This window comes from Coregonus lavaretus (genome assembly GCF_964263955.1).
Source record: "Coregonus lavaretus genome assembly, chromosome: 2".
NCBI lineage: Eukaryota > Metazoa > Chordata > Actinopteri > Salmoniformes > Salmonidae > Coregonus > Coregonus lavaretus.
Genome location: NC_139989.1, coordinates 43,886,211 through 43,906,371, shown reverse-complemented (window position 1 = coordinate 43,906,371; position 20,161 = coordinate 43,886,211). Strand labels below are relative to the sequence as shown.

At 44.2% G+C, this 20,161-nt stretch overlaps 1 protein-coding gene across 2 annotated transcripts in view; it reads left to right on the top strand.

The window, feature by feature from the left end:
* LOC311145927 (serine/threonine-protein kinase WNK4-like) overlaps positions 1–20,161 on the top strand; it is a gene marked incomplete at its 5' end in the record, with an annotated part of 87,487 nt that overhangs the window by 62,288 nt on the left and 5,038 nt on the right. For both annotated transcript variants that reach the window (XM_084182317.1, XM_084182318.1), the window contains 12 exons: positions 7,007–7,095; positions 7,876–8,095; positions 8,177–8,591; positions 9,614–9,813; positions 10,097–10,167; positions 10,894–11,020; positions 11,184–11,300; positions 13,223–13,396; positions 14,864–14,918; positions 17,369–17,500; positions 18,683–19,584; positions 19,808–19,901. In XM_084182317.1, coding sequence (XP_084038443.1) covers positions 7,007–7,095; positions 7,876–8,095; positions 8,177–8,591; positions 9,614–9,813; positions 10,097–10,167; positions 10,894–11,020; positions 11,184–11,300; positions 13,223–13,396; positions 14,864–14,918; positions 17,369–17,500; positions 18,683–19,584; positions 19,808–19,901 — 2,596 coding nt within the window. The remainder of the gene's footprint in view (positions 1–7,006; positions 7,096–7,875; positions 8,096–8,176; positions 8,592–9,613; positions 9,814–10,096; positions 10,168–10,893; positions 11,021–11,183; positions 11,301–13,222; positions 13,397–14,863; positions 14,919–17,368; positions 17,501–18,682; positions 19,585–19,807; positions 19,902–20,161) is intronic.

Genomic DNA, 20,161 nt, shown 5'->3' with positions numbered 1-20,161 from the left:
TTAAATGAGAAGGACATTTAGTTTTGACACATGCGTGAACTGTTTTGGGAGAGGTATGAGCTTTTGCAGGTGAACCATGGTGTTGTGCCGAACCATCCACGTTATTTTGGCTAAAGCACCAAGAGTGTTGAGAACGTCCGGTCTGTTTCAAGAAATGAGCCAAAGCAATTGAGAAGGATCTTTGCCATTTTCGTGGCACTGACTCCTTATATGGGAAAGGAATTTAGTTTTGAAGCATGAGTGAACAGTTTTAGGAGAGATATGAGCTTTTGCAAGTGAGCTATAGTGTTGTGCTGAACTGTAAGACTGTTTTGCCAAATGATCTTAGAGTTTTGAGAATGTAATTTCTGTTTCAAGAAATGAGCCAAACCAATGGAGAAAAACTGTAATACAAAGCTTACAGGCTGGCAGCAGGGAGCCAGCCTGTAAGCTTTGTATTAAAAAAGCCAGTAGCACAATAACTTTTTTAATTTGATTGTTATAGTCCTGAAAAAAAATATTTATTTTACTTGAGAAGATTAAAGCATCAATGCATTTTTCAAAGGGCTTTCTGAGTGCTAGAAGTCAATAAGCCATAGCACAGTGGAAAGTGGAGCCTTCTCATCTCTCTCAATACACAAGGTGCTCTCACTGTTTGTGTGTGTTAGAGGCAGTGTTTGTGTGTGTTGAATTTGAGTTTGTGTGTGTTAACTCCAAATTGTAGAGGTAATTAAGTCAATCTTCTTCAAAGTATATCTAGCTGGACAGGGACAACATGCTTATGTTCTGTATCCACCCATCAGTGCTTCTGTGTTTTCTCCACCTAAAACATTGGTGTTCTTGGAAAGCTCATTTGCGTGATTAGGATGATTTGCTTGCTGTCAGTGGGTATTATGGAGGACATTTGTCATTAGGAGAAAGAGAGAAGGGGAGGGAGGGAGAGAGAGAGAGAGAGAGAGAGAGAGAGAGAGAGAGAGAGAGAGAGAGAGAGAGAGAGAGAGAGAGAGAGAGAGAGAGAGAGAGAGAGAGAGAGAGAGAGAGAGAGAGAGAGAGAGAGAGAGAGAGAGAGAGAGAGAGAGAGAGAGAGAGAGAGAGAGAGAGAGAGAGAGAGAGATCTCAAAAATAAATATTCCTATCCAAATCTGGTGCAAAATATTCAATAGTGTAATTTTACCAATTGCACTATATGGAAGTGAGGTTTGGGGCCCTAATCAAGAGACCCATCATCTCTCAAAAACATTCAGTTTGACATTGTACTTGCCATGCCATGGAGATTGGATTAGAGAGAGCGTCCATTATGATGTCTGTCTCCCAGAAGACAATATCCTCCAGTATCTCTCCATCTTCAACTCATCTCCCTGTCTCACTCTTTCATTCTCTCTATTCTAAAAACAGAGTTTCCATTCATTCATTCTATTCATTCATGTTTCTGTGGTAAGCGTTTGGAGACTTCCTGTGTGTGTCTGCTTGTGTGTGTGTGTGCAAATGGTGTAGAACTCCTGGAAAGCAGTGTGTGTGTGTGAGAGAGAGTGTGTCCCTGATGTGTGTGTGTGTGTGTGTGTGTGTGTGTGTGTGTGTGTGTGTGTGTGTGTATGAGAGAAACAGAGTGCTTATTTTCCATTGACAAGATGGTGGGAGTGGTTGGCTCTGTATCTCAGGACTTCATGTCCTCAGCACACCTCAGAGTCCCGGTGGGTCAGGACGTTGGGGAGATGTTGGGCTGATGTCACCGACCAACAAAAGCCACTGTACAGAGCACGCTCTGTGACTCCTACCTAAGCCTCTCTAAAGACTGAAGGGTTTATTCACATCTTCAGATGTTTTTCATATCAGCCATTTAGATGGAGACCATTTAGCTTTTCTTCTCTCTATTTATGTTGCGTTGAATGTATTTTCCCTTCCTTTTTCTCGTACGTAGTTAAACGCTGCTATTATCTGCTCACCAGAGAATTAGATGGAGGTACGTCATGAAAAAACGACGGGGACGAAGCCCAAAACAAACACGTATATATAATTTATAACAAAGGGATGAAACCCAAACGAAAGAGCGAGGTGTAAATCTCTAAATAATACACTGGACGAGACCCGTAATAACAAGTGCACAATTCCACGGTATGTAACCCGTAATACAAAGTACTCAAGAGCTCAATGGACATGGGACAATTATCGACAAGGACAATGGGGAACAGAGGGCACATACTGTGGGGAGAACAAGTATTTGATACACTGCCGATTTTGCAGGTTTTCCTACTTACAAAGCATGTAGAGGTCTGTCATTTTTATCATAGGTACACTTCAACTGTGAGAGACGGAATCTAAAACAAAAATCTAGAAAATCACATTGTATGATTTTTAAGTAATTAATTTAAATTTTATTGCATGACATAAGTATTTGATCACCTACCAACCAGTAAGAATTCCGGCTCTCACAGACCTGTTAGTTTTTCTTTAAGAAGCCCTACTGTTCTCCACTCATTACCTGTATTAACTGCACCTGTTTGAACTCGTTACCTGTATAAAAGACACCTGTCCACACACTCAATCAAACAGACTCCAAACTCTCCACAATGGCCAAGACCAGAGAGCTGTGTAAGGACATCAGGGATACAATTGTAGACCTGCACAAGGCTGGGATGGGCTATAGGACAATAGGCAAGCAGCTTGGTGAGAAGGCAACAACTGTTGGCGTAATTATTAGAAAATGGAAGAAGTTCAAGATGACGGTCAATCACCCTCGGTCTGGGGCTCCATGCAAGATCTCACCTCGTGGGGCATCAATGATCATGAGGAAGGTGATGGATCAGCCCAGAACTACACGGCAGGACCTGGTCAATGACCTGAAGAGAGCTGGGACCACAGTCTCAAATAAAACCATTAGTAACACACTATGCCGTCATGGATTAAAATCCTGCAGCGCACGCAAGGTCCCCCTGCTCAAGCCAGCGCATGTCCAGGCCCGTCTGAAGTTTGCCAATGACCATCTGGATGATCCAGAGGAGGAATGGGAGAAGGTCATGTGGTCTGATGAGACAAAAATAGAGCTTTTTGGTCTAAACGCCACTCGCCGTGTTTGGAGGAAGAAGAAGGATGAGGACAACCCCAAGAACACCATCCCAACCGTGAAGCATGGAGGTGGAAACATCATTCTTTGGGGATGCTTCTCTGCAAAGGGGACAGGACGACTGCACCGTATTGAGGGGAGGATGGATGGGGCCATGTATCGCGAGATCTTGGCCAACAACCTCCTTCCCTCAGTAAGAGCATTGAAGATGGGTTGTGGCTGGGTCTTCCAGCATGACGACGACCCGAAACACACAGCCAGGGCAACTAAGGAGTGGCTCCGTAAGAAGCATCTCAAGGTCCTGGAGTGGCCTAGCCAGTCTCCAGACCTGAACCCAATAGAAAATCTTTGGAGGGAGCTGAAAGTCTGTATTGCCCAGCGACAGCCCCGAAACCTGAAGGATCTGGAGAAGGTCTGTATGGAGGAGTGGGCCAAAATCCCTGCTGCAGTGTGTGCAAACCTGGTCAAGACCTACAGGAAACGTATGATCTCTGTAATTGCAAACAAAGGTCTCTGTACCAAATATTAAGTTCTGCTTTTCTGATGTATCAAATACTTATGTCATGCAATAAAATGCAAATTAATTACTTAAAAATCATACAATGTGATTTTCTGGATTTTTGTTTTAGATTCCGTCTCTCACAGTTGAAGTGTACCTATGATAAAAATTACAGACCTCTACATGCTTTGTAAGTAGGAAAACCTGCAAAATCGTCAGTGTATCAAATACTTATTCTCCCCACTGTATATACATATACTAATCAGGGGGAATGGGAACCAGGTGTGCGTAAATTTTACATGGAGGAGGTTTACCTCACTTTTCCACTCGGTAACTCCAGACCTTGACACTCCAGGCCTTGTTTAATCTGTTGAGGCCATGGAGGCGACAGACTGTGAAATAGTGGGTCTGTTTCTCTGTGGGGAGTCTTATCTCCTCAATGAAACGTGTTATCTCTTCTGCTAGACAGACGTGTTCTGTTCATAAAGCTTCAAAGGGGAGAATGACTCAATCGTTTCTTGTGGTAATACCTCTTCTTGAAGCGTTTATCCTCTTTCCACCCACACCACGTTTCCCATCCTTTCATAGAACAGACCTGTGGTCTAGTGATGTGGCCGTGTCTGTATACGTGTGTGGTTCTGTGTGTGAAATTGGCTTTATAGTGTGTGAATGTGTTTGTTCGTGCAGATTGTTCAGTATGACACAGCCCTGTTGCTTGCTTCTCTCACCCTACCTGAACTCCCTGCGCTGTGTCTGGGGATAGTTACCTCATAAACCTAAAGAGCGTATTGGCCATGCATCACTAAGCATTAAAACACAGCATTACAGGAAGTATCCCATTCACCTGTGTGACCCATTCATTGTATTCACCACCACGCAGGCTACAATGTAGTGAGTATCTGAGTGCTGCTTGGTATTCACGCTCATGCTACATTAGCTATTAGCTAACAGCCCCATAGGAAGTCTCACTCTATTTGTATCTGGTCACGACAGCTACTGTATGGACACCTGTTATACTCACCACTTAAGCCTGTATCCCCTGGATGGTTTGGTACATTGTGTATTATGTCACCCAACATTTGTGTCTAAACCAAATAAACATGAGCTATGAGCTAACTGCCCTTTAGGAAACCACATGGTTATTAGTATTCGGTGCTCTAACACCGCAATACTCTTACACACACCACCACTCTCTCACCCCATTCAACCTTTAATTCTAACTTCCCGTTGAACTCAGATAAACCAAACAGTGAACGGGTTGGGACACAGTCAAACCCTGCTCTTTGTGTGTGTGTTCATGCGTGCATTTGTTTGTGTTTGTTTGTGTGCACAGCCATGCTCCATTATGTCCGAACTCTATGACGATGGCCCACAGAGAATGTCTCTGACGGGAACACCCTTGAACTATGGGCCACAGTTTTTTTACATTGTGCCCTTGGGCAGGGTGTCCGGGCAACTGTTACCGATGACAACACGACCTAAAGTTACCGATGACAACTAAACCTTTAACTCCATTTATATATTTATAATATTCATATTATAATAATTCATATTTAGAGGTATTCCGCCCTGGAGATCTACCAATGTGAATAGAGGATGTACATCTCCTGTGTCTGAAGCATAGAGACACACTTATAAAGTACTCATAGTGGTGCAGGGCAGGCTAGGGAATAACCTCCACATTGTCCCTCACTCCCATATCACCCTGGCTCCTTCAGGACAGAGTATGTGAGCAGAGTTGAGCGGTCGGCTATCCCGCTCATCGCTCATGGAGCGGTGATTTCCAACCGCTCCACTAAAAACCGCTCTGCGCTCACAGAAAAAAAAACTGCCACTCCAAATTCGCTCCATTAATTAAAATCCCAATTTAACCAACACCCATCTATTTTTGTGACTACCTGGACCTTCCATTTGGTTTTGAAGTATTGAAGCCAAACCATATGATTTGAATGAAAAGTATTTTAGGAAACATGAAAAGGTGAATGTAAGAAGCGCTCATCATTTCAAATAGGCTACATGTCATATTAAACAGCATATCAACACTCTAAATAATAAATGAATTATTTAGGCTATATTATTTCAATTATTTCAAGGCTATAGCCTACAAATAAATAAATTGTGAAGCATTTGCGAGTGTGACACACTAGGCTGGTAGGGAGTCAGGGACATTAAGCGCTCTACATTTCGTTGTATTAAATAATTATAGTCTATAAATTGCGCATATAGGCTGTGACTTACTTAAGTAATAATGCCAGAGGGGGTGTGGTATATGGCCAATATACCACGGCTAAGGACTGTTCTTAAGCACGACGCAACGCGGAGTACCTGGTATATTGGCCATATACCACAAACCCCTGAGGTGCTTTATTGCTATTATAAACTGGTTACCAACGTAATTAGAGCAGTAAAAATAAATGTTTGGTCATACCTGTGGTATATGGACTGATATACCACGGCTGTCAGACAATCAGCATTCAGGGCTCCACCACCCGGTTTATAATTAGAATGAAATACAAATTAAATGAAAAATGCCTTATTGGGTGCCTTTGAATTCATTTTTAGAAACCCGAGTTTGGACAGAGTCTGTGGCTTCAGGCTCATGCCATGGTGCCTGAGAGCAGGCCAGCAATGGATAAAATTCTCTCCGCGCTTGCAGAGCCACTGGGGAAGCTAAACACCCCTTTGGCCACTCTTGCCAGGCTGGGCAAGGATGCAGAGTTTATTTTTGTTTTTTTTAAAGGTTTTTAGGCAAAATAACCCAATCAAAACAGAAAGCTCCTTGAAAGTTGGAATATGCGAGGCTCATTGGGCCAAATTCAATTATGGCCTATTGTATAGATAATAGAACAGAAATAAAGGAAACTTTTAAGAGATCTGATTTTTTGTTTATAAGTACTTTGCTACAATTACACACTTAATTAGCTACCCACCTCGTTCCTTTCTTTTAGCATGTGCACGTTGTAAGTAGGCTACACCATCATGCTTTTGGGATATGTGTCTTTTCAGATTCCACAATGATTATTTAGTTGTGAACACTATATCACCGCACTCCCTCTCTTGCTCTTGGTCCTCATCTTAGTAAGTCACCTTGATTTAGCACCTGTGTGTTTTATCAGTTTCTTTATGAAAATATTTAGTGAACTCCGTGACAGTAGCTAAAGCAAGGGGCTATAGCAGCACCCAAGTAGACTACAAATGCATGCTGGGCCGGCCATGCCCTGAGCTTGTGAAGTGAGAGCTATTGGAGCGAAAATTGGGCACGCTCCACTCCTCGCTCTGCTCACATACTCTGCTTCAGGAGTCCTTCTGCCTGCGTCAGTCCTCTCCTCTCCCAAATGGCTTTGTCACAGGTGTCCCGTTCACCTCCTTCCTCCCCCTTCTTCCCCCCTCCTTACATGGTGGAGTGATTGACGTCGGTGACATATCTAACCGTTCCTATTTTCCCCTCTCCTTCTTTCTCCTCACAGGGAATTAAGCCGGACAGCTTCTTCAAGGTAAAAGTCCCTGAGTTGAAAGAGATCATAGAGGGATGCATCCGCATAAATACAGACCAGAGGTAGTGTAATCAGATAGGAATTATCTTTACTCACCTCCTTACCTCACATCCTCTTTCAGCCTGTCACTGCGGTGGTGTGGTATCAAATGTTGGATACATTCTAGGTTGAAGTGTGTGTGTCTATTCTTATGTGTGCAAACATTAGACAGACAGTTTTTTCTTCCTAGACAAAGGATATTATACCCGTCAAGCTAGTTTGTCTAGTCACTCGCTCTCCAACATTAATCTCAGGGCACTGACAGTGAAACAAAATAAATTGTATCGTCTCAGTCAACAACTGTGTAAATGTCCTGAAGAAAACAGTTTTATGATTAAATTAGCTTTTCTTTGTTTCTCCAGCCTCATTCTCTTTCAAAGCATTGATCGAATCAAATGTTGTGAGCTAAAAATAACAGTGAGAAATGACTTCAGACACAATTCAAATGTTGCCACATTACTATGGCGAGGGAACTGGGTGACACACACATCGACCATCGTTAATGGTGTCAGGTATCAGGCCACCTGGGGGTCCAATGAGATGATACCTGACCTGTTGTTAAATTGGGGCAAATTACATTACACACCTATCCATCTCTCTCCTTTGGCTGTGTCAATAGTCTAAAGTGGCACTGAGTCTGACTCAACACATCCACCCACGTATAGTAAAATTCTGTTTTTTTCCCCCATGTTTAGTTAATGACTATAAAAAGAACAGACTGAGAAAATAAATTTAAATTAAATGGATTATAAAACTAAGAAAACAGTGTAAGTTCCCCCCTCCTTTCTCCCTGGCCTCTCCAGGTACACCATCCAGGACCTGCTGGAACACACCTTCTTCAAGGAGAACAACGGTGTCCATGTTGAGCTGGCGGAGGAGGACGACACGGTGAAGTCTGGCCTGAAGCTGTGGCTGCGTATGGACGACACCAAGAAGCTGCATGGGAAGTACAAGGACAACAACGCCATCGAGTTCCTGTTCGAACTCTACAAGGACGTGCCCGAGGAGGTGGCCCAGGAGATGGTGGGTTGTTGATGGATTTCCGGACCCCTTTCACATTTTGTGGATCTCAAGTGTCAAGTTTACTGATTGCTCTCCCCCCAGGTGGTGCTGGGCTTCGTCTGTGAGGCAGACTACAAGCTGGTGGCCAAAGCCATCCGGGACCGCGCCACCGCCATCAAGCGGCAGCGGGAGAAGCAGCGCCGGATGGCCGAGGAGGCCCTGCGCCAACAACAGGAAACTGTCATCGAGGAAGAACCAGAGCCGGCCCCCGAGCCAGAACCACCCGCCCCCAAACCTCAAATAGCCCTTCCCATCAAACCGCCCAACCCCGCCCCTGTCTCGGCGCCCCCTGCCCAGACTCCGCCCACTCCAACGGTGTCGGGGCCGGTGATGTCCGTGGCTAACGGCTCGGTGGATTCGGGGATAAACGCCAGCTTCACAGCAGAGACGGAGGAGCAGGAGGCAGACCAGCGGCAGCACTACAACATCAGACACGCAAGCTACTCCTCTGCCACATGTGAGGATACACTCACTATACCAGTGGTTCTCAAATCTCTCCTCAGGGACCCCAGACGTTTCACAATTTTGTTGTAGCCCTGAGCTCAACTGATTCACCTATTCAAGGGCTTGATGATTAGTTAACTAGTTGAATCAGGTGTGCTAGCTCTAGCTGCAGGTCCCCAAGGAGAGGTTGGAGAACTACTGCACTATACTGTAATCACATGGTCATATATAGCAGACACCTTGTGTTGCTTCGTAGCTTAGCTTCTGAAGCTACACATTTGCCCACAGACAGCATGTACAGTCAAGCCTTCTCATGTCTAGGCAACATGCAAAGTGCATTGGCCTGGCCTATAAGCATGACGCATATAGATAAACATGGTCTACAAGTTTACCGTAAACAAGATATAGAACACAGATACCCTATTAACACAACCTTCAAGATTAGTACCTGGGGCACAAGCTCTGATATATGTGGAAGGTTTAGCCAAAACATGCTTCAAACATTCATTGCTGACATGCTCATGCCCTGGATTCGGTATTACAGTATCACAGCTGCACTGTGTGTGCATGGGCCCACGTGTTTCCTTATATCTGTACTGCTAAAGGGGTATCAGTGGAGGTTGTATTGGAAAGTGTTGGCTTAACAGACTTTGGCCAGGGCACGTGCTACATAGCCCTGTGTAGATCTCATGGGTTTTTTATATATCTCTAAAGTAGGCTAATCCTTTGCAGTTGTGCCTCTGTCCATTTGTTGTGGTTACCCTCGAGCCCTGCTAATCCATGTAGCCGTCCCTCACAGTGCCTGTTAGTGGAGCCCAAAAAGGACCCCTCCCTCAGGACGTTAGGAATTTTTTTTCATTAACAAATAACAAGGAACATTCAGTATACATTATTTCCAGACAAGACTAACTTATACAGTATATGTTGAACACAGTCAGCGGTACATGACATAAAGAAGAGATTGAAAACATGTTAACGCATGTCTGTCTCTTCCCTCCCCCTTCCCTTCCTTTAACCCTGTTGTCGCCATGGCAGCCGACTGCGAGATGGACGGTTACCTGAGCTCCTCTGGCTTCCAGGATCCCGGGGATTCCCCTCTCCAGCCTCCTGTTAACTCCGCCCCTTCCTCCACCACTCCTGTTCCATGGCCTCTGGAGACCCCTCGCATCGAGACCCTGGCCATCAAGGCTCCTCCACCTGACGCTCCACCAATCCCGGCTCTCCGCTTCCCCTCGGTGGGTAGCCTGTATGAAGGTCTTGAGATTTATATTTCTATGGCTGTAGAGCTCAACAGTCAAAATATTCATTATCATTACTTCTTATAACTGTTATATAACCTGTTATATCCAGTTATGACTCTTACAGAACACCTTGCCAGGAAAGGTTCTGGGCCCTACTAGTTATATAGCAGGGATATGTGTCTATGATTAGACTGATGAGTGGATAAGCCATTAAACCCAGAATTTTAGCGCCCTACCTCAACAGGCTATTCTGACTGACCCTCTGTCCCTCCCCCAGAGTATCGCTGTATCCAACACTACCATGCCCCAGTCAGGAAACGCCAGTGGTTTCGCTTCTCCTGTCGACAGGTAACCCAAACACATGTAACACCCCTCTTCCATGATGGGGATGTTGTTCAGGGTATAAAGAAAGGCCTGCCCCGCACACCTTATGCCCAGTATCTAAGTGTAATGTATGTGTGTATAGCAGTGTTGCGTTCAAGAGTTCAAGACAACAAAGGCCCAACAAAGGAACAAACATTTCAAATGCACTATAGAAGTATACAACCACTATCGGACCACTTTGCTGCTTTAAACTAGAATGGACTACTTCTCTGTCTAATGGGTATCCGTGCAGTTATAACACAATTCCTGTAGTATCCATTAAAACACGACAGGTGTGTGTGAACTTGAAGGGGATAATTTATATATAATGGCCTTAATAGGCTTTTCCTTCTGGGAGCTGGGTGGGATGGAAATAACCCATTAATAGGAGTTAGAAGACTCTCAGTGGTTTGTTTGGTCATACACTACAGCCTCATTAATAACCAGTTCATTATTAGTAGTGTAGTAGAAAGAAGACTAGAAATATTAGATTAGACATTAGTAGTAGTAGTAGTAGTAGTAGTAGTAGTAGTTGTACTTTCAGTAGTAGTAGTTGTATTGGTACTGCAAGTTCTAGTAGTCCAAATTGTTGTAGTAGTGGTAGTAGAGTAGTTGTTCTTATAGCAATAGTTAGTATTATCAATATCAAAAGGACACAGTGTTACGTCTCCTGGGCAGCTGTCATAGCCCACTTCCTGATTATCCCCACAGCTATGCCTCTGATGTGACGTCAGGCTTGAGTGATGGCAATGAGGGCCTATCAGAAAAGAGTGCCAACAAACGTACCGGGACCAAGCTCTTCAGGAGGAGAGCCCGCTCACGCCTACGAATCACTGGGGTCTGTCTGGCCGTCTGTCTGTTTCTCTGTCTCTCTGTCTGTCAGTTAGCAGTTGTAATTATTTAATCACATACAACGATGATTGCAATCCAACTCATCCTTGGTCTTGTCAAGTGGCTACATGTTCTGTGGATAAACAATTGTTTTTTTGCTGTCCTTCCAGTTGTCTGACAAAGTGGACCGTGTGGTGGAGTGTCAGCTCCAGACTCACAACAGTAAGATGGTGACCTTTAAGTTTGACCTGGACGGAGACAACCCAGAGGACATTGCTGCTGTGATGGTGAGTGCACTCTGTGTGTGTGTGCGCGTATCGTCAAATCAACTAATTCTTATCCACTGAGCTACTGTAAGCACATCCAGTGTTACAAAACATTGGGCGTTTTTCAACCAGAACCATAACTTCCCAGATAACACAGAAGAACACTATGCTTGCTCCTTGAAAACATAACATCTAATTATCCAATCAATGAAATAGTGTTTACTGTGAAAGGAAGTGAAACTGACCATGGATTCCAGCAAGATCTCTCACAGTTTTGGAAAGAATGTTGTTTTGCCGTGGCCCTGGGAACGCATGGTTAACGGTTTTGATTGAATATTCCCCAGTCATGGGGGAACATTTCTCTAGTTGTTAATACTTCATAGCAGTTGCTCACATCATGGAGTTGATGGGATTAAAACAAGCTGAAAATGACCGCAGAGAACAATTTTGCATTGGTGCACTGCAAAAAGTGAAATCTAAACAAGCCGAAATATCTTATATTGAGTGATAATTCATAGCAAGTGAAATTATCTAACGTCATTGGCAGATTGCTTATTTTCACCTAAAAAAGGCTTAATACAAGTAATTGATCTAATTTCAAGATATCTTTCAAGATATTTTACCTTAATATGAAATAGTATAACATATCTTGAAAAATATCTTGAAATAAGATCAATTACTTTTTTAGGTTCCATAAGCAAAATGATCTGCCAATGGCATTAGATAATTTAGCTTGGTACAGATTATATACACAACCGTTCAAAAGGTTGGGGTCACTTAGAAATGTCCTTGTTTTCGAAAGAAAATCAGTTTTTTTGTCCATTAAAATAACATCAAATTGATCAGAAATACAGTGTAGACATTGTTAATGTTGTAAATGGCTATTGTAGCTGGAAACTGAAATGAAGGCTGTGTACTACTCCCTTCACAGAATAGCGCAAACTGGCTCTAACCAGAATAGAAAGAGGAGTGGGAGGCCCCGGTGCACAACTGAGCAAGAGGACAAATACATTAGAGCAGGGTTCTTCAATTCCGGTCCTGGAGGGCCGAAACACTTCTGTTTTTTATTTCTACCTGGTAGTTAATTGCACTCACCTGGTGTCCCAGGTCTGAATTAGCCCCTGATTAGAAGGAGAGGATGAAAAACAGAGGTGTTTCGGCCCTCCAGGACCGGAATTGAAGAACCCTGCATTAGAGTGTCTAGTTTGAGAAACAGACACCTCATAGGTCCTCAACTGGCAGCTTCATTAAATAGTACCCGCAAAACACCAGTCTCAACATCAACAGTGAAGAGGCGACTCCGGGATGCTGACCTTCTAGGCAGAGTTGCAAAGAAACAGCCATATCTCAGACTGGCCAATAAAAAGAAAAGATTAAGATGGGCAAAAGAACACAGACACTGGCTTTTCTTTCGAAAACAAGGACATTTCTAAGTGACCCCAAACTTTTGAATTGTAGTGTATATTTTTTTATCACTCAACATATACAATATTTAGGCTTACATTTCACTTTTTGCAGTGTGGACAGTATGCCGCTCTCACTCCAGTGTATCGCTCTCACAGGTGTTTGAGTCTGACATGATTTCAAAGACCAGAATTTGTCCTGGGTATGGAAAATGTTATTTATCCATGTACGGCCATTTGCCGTACTAGTGTGTATGAAAGCTGTCGACTCACTGCTCCAATAGCCATCTGCCTAAGTGGTAGCCCTGACACATGGCTATAGACTCCTGGGTGTCTGTTATGAAATCCTGACAACAACAAGCATAGATTATTGTTTACTCATGTTCAAAACCTCCCTCTCTTTCTTTCCTAACGTTGTCCCTTTGTGTCCGTGTTTGTCTCAGTCAACAAATCTATCAAATCTAACTGTTCCTTAACTCATCTGTTTTGATTGATTGATTAATTTACTGATTGATTGACTGATTGATTTAACTCCCTCAGGTCCACAATGAATTCATCCTTCCCTCTGAGCTGGAGGGCTTCATCTACCGCATGCGTGACATCATCAAGCGTGCAGAGGCCCTGATGAAGAGGGGCGAGCCCCTGAGTCTGGGGGACGCTGCCCACCAACTCTACCCCTACCTCAGCGAAGTGGGCACCCTGTCCACCTCGCAGGTCAGTGCCATAGACATATACATCATTGGTCAGTGCCACGCTGCCAGGTTAACCACCACTGCTGCTCACTGCTGGCATGGTCCACATGTGCATACAGATGTACACAGACCAAACACAACACAATACATTACAGTGTGTTAGAAACCTGTACTATTACCACCAGTAGGCCTCATAAAGGGTATATGAAAACTCAAGCCTTTTTTTTTTTAAGTGGGACCAACGAGTTACAAAACCAACCATCTATACTGAAGAAAAATATAAACGCAACATGCAACAATTTCAAAGATTTTACTGAGTTACAGTTCATATAAGGAAATCAGTCAATATAAATTAATTAATTAGGCCCTAATCTATTGATTTCACATGACTGGGCAGGGGCGCAGCCATGGGTGGGCCTGGGAGGGCATAGGCCCACCCACTTGGGAGCCAGGCCCACCCACTGGGGAGCCAGGCCCAGCCAATCAGAATGAGTTTATCCCCACAAAGGAGCTTTATTACAGACAGAGATACGCCTCAGCACCCCCCCTCCCCCTCCTCAGACGATCCCGCAGGTGAAGAAGCTGAATGTGGAGGTCCAGGGCTGGTGTGGTTACACGTGGATGTACTGCCAAATTCTCGAATTCAACGTTGGAGGGGGCTTATGGTAGAGAAATTAACATTAAATTATCTGGCAACAGCTCTGTTGGACATTCCTGCAGTCAGCATGCCAATTGCACGCTCCCTCAAAACTTGAGACATCTGTGGCATTGTGTTGTGTGACAAAACTGCACATGTTTTAGTGGCCTTTTATTGTCCCCAGCACAAGGTGCACCTGTGTAATGATAATGCTGTTTAATCAGCTTCTTGATATGCCACAACTATCAGGTGGATGGATTATCTTGGCAAAGGAGAAATGCTCACTAACAGGGATGTAAACAAATTTGTGCACAACATTTGAGAGAAATAAGCTTTTTGTGCATATAGAACATTTCTGGGATCTTTAATTTCAGCTCATGAAACATGGGATCAACACTTTACATGTTGCGTTTATATTTTTGTTCAGTATATATCAGTGGTGCACACCTCCAGTCCTTGAGGGCCACAGTCATACTGATTTTCACCTTAAAATTAACAATGGGACTGATTTCTACCTGGGAAAGGAGGTGTGTGCACTCTCCAGCTAATCAGTAACATCAATCAACTGCCTGGGACAAAATCAAATCAGCACGACTGCAGAACTCAAGGACTAGAGCTATGCACCCCTAAGACAGATGGTTGGTTTTGACAGTTGTTGTTTTGTAAGTTGTGCACTTGTTGGTCCCACTTAAAATTAACAACAACTTCAAGGCCCTGGGTTGTTTCCCCCTGAAATATATAACAACTTAACAACAAAAACAAGTGCATGGCAAACCTCTGCGGCAAGACAGCATATGACATGGATTGATTTTAACGGTTGATTGGTTGACTTGCTTTGTGATTGTATTTCAGCCCAATTTACACACGCATGGACTGACACGGACACATTCCTCTTCATCTTTGCCTGGTAAGGAAGATTCCCTGTGTGTGTGTATGCGTGTGCATGCGTGTATAGATTCGGAAAGTATTCAGACCCCTTGACTTTTTCCACATTTTGTTACGTTACAGCCTTATTCTAAAATGGATTGTGTAAATCCATTTATTTCCTCATCAATCTACAGACAATACCCCATAATGACAAAGCAAAAACTGTTTTTTAGATTTTTTTTACAAATGTATAAAAAAAAGAAAGAGAAATACCTTATTTACATAAGTATTCAGACCGCTTGCTATGGGACTCGAAATTGAGCTCAGGTGCATCTTGTTTCCATTGATCATCCTTGAGATGTTTCTACAACTTGATTGGAGTCCACCTGTGGTAAATTCAATTGATTGGACATGATTTGGAAAGGCACACACCTGTCTATATAAGGTCCCACAGTTGACCGTGCATGTCAGAGCAAAAACCAAGCCATGAGGTCGAAGGAATTGTCCGTAGAGCTCCGAGACAGGATTGTGTCGAGGCACAGATCTGGGGAAGGGTACCAAAAAATGTCTGCAGCATTGAAGGTCCCCAAGAACACAGTGGTCTCCATCATTCTTAAACGGAAGAAGTTTGGAACCACCAAGACTCTTTCTAGAGCTGGCCGCCCCCGGCCAAACTGAGCAATCGGGGTAGAAGGGCCTTGGTCAGGGAGGTGACCAAGAACACGATGGTCACTCTGACAGAGCTCCAGAGTTCCTCTGTAGAGATGGGAGAAACTTCCAGAAGGACAACCATATCTGCAGCACTCCACCAATCAGGCCTTTATGGTAGAGTGGCCAGACAGAAGCCACTCCTCAGTAACAGGCACATGACAGCCCGCTTTGAGTTTGCCAAAAGGCACCTAAAGGATTTTCTGGTCTGATGAAACCAAGATTGAACTCTTTGTCCTGAATGCCAAGCGTCACGTCTGGAGGCAACCTGGCACCATCCCTACGGTGAAGCATGGTGGGGTCAGCATCATGCTGTGGGGATGTTTTTCAGCAGCAGGGACTGGGAGACTAGTCAGGATCGAGGGAAAGATGAACAGAGCAAAGTATAGAGAGATCCTTGATGAAAACCTGCCCCAGAGCGCTCAGGACCTCAGACTGGGGTGAAGGTTCACCTTCCAACAGGACAATGACCCTAAGCACGCAGCCAAGACAACGCAGGAGTTGCTTCGGTACAAGTCTCTGAATGTCCTTGAGTGGCCCAGCCAGAGCCCGGACTTGAACCCGATCGAACATCTCTGGAGAGACCTGAGAATAGCTGTGCAGCGACGCTCCCCATCCAAGCTGACAGAGCTTGAGAGGATCTGCAGAGAAGAATGGGAGAAACTCCCCAAATACATGTGTGCCAAGCTTGTAGCGTCATACCCAAGAAGACACGAGGCTGTAATCACTGCCAAATGTGCTTCAACAAAGTACTGAGTAAAGGGTCAGCATACTTATGTAAATGAGAAATGTCTTAAAACCTGTTTTTGCTTTGTCATTATGGGTTATTGTGTGTAGATTGATGAGGAAAAAATACAATTTTAATACATTTTAGAATATGTCTGTAACGTAACAAAATGTGGAAAAGGTCAAGGGGTCTGAATACTTTCTGAATGCACTGTATCTACAGTGCCTATAGAGTCTGCACCCTCTTGAACTTCTTTCACATTTTGTTGTGTTACAAAGTGGGATTGAAATAGATTTAATTGTATTGTTTTGTCATTGATCTAAACAAAATATTCCATAATGTCAAAGCAAAAAGACAATTCTACAAATGTTTACAAATGAGTCAAAATGAAATAACTAAAATATAGTCATTGCATAAGTATTCACCCCCTTTGTTCAGGCAAGCCTAAATTAGTTCAGAAGTCAAATTTGGCTTAACAAATCCAATAATAAGGTATATGGATAATAAGACTCACATCTGTATTCGCTGCCAAAGGTGTTTCTAACGTGACTCAGGGAGGTGAATACTTATCTAATCAAGGTATATTAGTGTTTTATCTTTCATTAATCTTTGAAAAATAAATTACAGAGTATTTTGTGTAGATCATTGACAAAGAATGACAATTAAATCCATTTTAATCCCACTTTATAACATAATAAAATGTAAAGAAATCTAAGGGGGGCGTAGACTTTCTATAGGCACTGTATGTCTGTCTATATAATGTTTTTGCACATTGCACTTTAGGGACCACAATGGAAATAATTCACTGACTTTATTGTGCTATCCCTGTCACGTTTGTAAATGTATTTACTGTGTGTATATGTACTTTTTTAACCGGTTTATCAAATCAATCAATCTATCAATCAACTGAGTTTAATTGGTAACCTAAGCAGCACAGTGACGTTCATCACATATAGATTTGTCATCAGTCCCCACAAACACATCGATACGGTATGATCAATGTCACTTTGGTGTATCTGCGCATGTTTAAGTGTTTATTTGTCTCTCTGGGCCAGACTTTGCTGAGGGCAGCGTTGCTCAGCTCCGAGGCTCATCTCCTGTGGCGCCTGTTGGAGACTTCTACATCGACCCAAAGGCGGTCCCTTCTGTTCGCCCCCTCCGCTCTCAGTCCTTCCAGACCACCTCAAGTACGTACCACACTCCAACCCCAGAAAAACTGTCTGTCTGCTCACCATCAACAACAGAAACATTTAATTTATAGCTGGAATCCTTAATTGGTGAAACTGCCACGTGCATTTGGGATATTACAATAACAAAAAAGTTACTGCAAACAACAAACACTGTTTGTTTTTTCCTCAGACATCAGTCTTAGACTTTGAATGCTTATTAAAGCAGTAGTCTGAGTAGCGGTGTTGATATACTTTGATATTGCCAAAGTATTACAAAAATGAGCAATCGGGCATTGATATAGGCAGAAGGGAAAAGAAGGAACGAAACAATAGGTTTTCTGGCAATTGGAGAGAAAACATGTGATACTCTATATGGGCATAAGGTTGTTCAAAGGACTGGTATCCCCACTCAGACACACACACCCTTTTACCTCTAGTGTTCAGGTCTATCAGCCAGCACTGTGCGTCACCTCCTCCTCTCAGGCACCTCAGAGTCTGAGTTCACCCCACAGCAGTGTCCCCTGGGTATTTACCTCAACCACCCAGAGGGGGGACGGTTCAGGCCTGAATGCCCTCTCTTATTCTCTCTCTCTCTCTCTCTCTCTCTCTCTCTCTCTCTCTCAGAATGTTTACTGACTGATACAGTGGGGATTTTCCCACTCTGTCTCAGCTCTACTGAGAGTTGCCATTCAGTCTCTTTAAACAGGTGTGAGGTTTGTGTGCAGCTGCAATGTGAAAGAGGAGTTAAGCTTTTGTTTATTTTTATGGTCTGTAATTACTTTTGACACTCTTTGGGCGAGTCAAATTTCCTTTTGACTGACATGACTTCATTTCATGGGAACCTGTGCTTAACTGAGCTGAAGGTGTGCTACAGAATGATATCTCTGTCCATTGGTAAGATTTAAACAGGAAGGACGGAAGTATCTACATTTGTGAGAGGAAAAGCAAGTTTAACCAAAACGATGCCACTGTATCTGAGTGAAAGTAGGTCTTTCCTCAGGTGGCCCAGTTTGATTCATGTTGTAAATAACTGAATGGTTACTTTAGATGTGGTGCTAGGCAAAAGGGAATGCTGTCTACGTAACATTAACTCTTTAGAACAGGTCTTCTGTTTGTGGATGGAACCCATTCAAGCAGTCATAAGTCAGATTGTTCCCCTACTTATGAGTCTAACCCCAATATTCCTTATGCGTCTTCCAGGTTCTTCCCAGACCTTCCACCCGCCTGCTTCCCATTACTCCCAGTATTCCCACCTCGACATCGTGCCCCCTGTGATGCCCCTCAATCAGCTGCCTCCCCTGCCCCAGCAGTACCCCAAACCCCCCTATGTCCCCAACACCCACTTCCCCTTCCCTTATCCTGTCAGCCAGACCTCCTCCAAGCCCCCCAGCACCCCCCTCACCCCTGAGACCTTCCACCGGGTCCTAAGCAACTCCAACCTTTCTTCCCCTTCTCCCTCCTCCTCCTCCTCCCCGGCCAAGCCGGCCACCCCAGGGCAGCAGCAGCAGCAGGGGGGTGAAAAGTTACCTCTGAGATGTGAGGTAGTGGGCAGTACCCCCCTGCCCACCCCTCCAGCCCAGCAACAGCAGAACCCAGGCATGTGGCCCCCCAACAGCCACAACCAGCCCCTCTTCTCCCTGGCCAACGTGTTGTCCCTGGCCATGAGCGTGGCCCAGTCCTTCATGCCCCCCACCTCCATGCCCAGTGGTCTGAACCCGGGCCAGTCTGGCTCTTACCACCCCTCAATGTTTGGCCCTCCCCAGCTGATGCCAGGGGAGGACCTCTACCAACCCCAGGGCCAGATAACAGCAGGCCAGTATCTGGACATGTACCAGCAGTATGCAGATGCCCAGGCTCTGCACCAACAGGGCCTGTTGAAGGCCAACGTAGCCCCAGGGTCACCCCAGCCTGGAGGGCTAGTGGATGGGACTGCGTTCAGGCAAGCCGGCTCCAGCCTCTCTCCTCCAGGATCCAGCGCAAGTCCCCAGAGGTATTGCCAGCTGGGTCCCAGGGTGGGGTTCCAGGAGCAGACAGACAGCTCAGCCTCCACCTCTATCACCAGCTCCCCCTCCTCCTCCGCTCCAGCCAGCCCACAGAGCACCGTGAGTCACTTAAGAAATATGTGCTCATATGCATGAAGAAGAAGTGTATACTATAGGATATGCATTTGCTTCAACTTGTGTTGCCTAACCTTTAAAACCTCAAACCTGTTCCCCAACAGTGTTGTATAGATTAGACACGCCTGTAACAAGCTCTGGCACAGTGTATTATTACAGAACTGAGCTGGTAAAGTTGAAAGTATTTTGTTGTTATTTTACCCTGCAGGTGTCTTCACCCAGGCTAAGAACCTCTTCACCCCTGGTGGTGTCAGAGTCGGGAGCAAACGCTGCCAAAAACAGACTGTCACCTATCTCTGAGGGTAAGCACTCTCTCCATGCCATACACTTTTTCATTGTGTATGCATTTAGTATGATGAGCTAATAATAGTAAATCACGTCAATTAATTTTTTATTGATTTACATTTTTAAAGCACTGTCTGTTTCCAAGGTAGCCGATATGTCAGGAAAAACCACATTGTATTTTTGCACCTCGTGTGTCCATGGCAACTTAATATACGATACTGTGGATCATTAATTTATTAATTCACTTTTTACTCTGTACTTGTGTGACCCCAAGGTA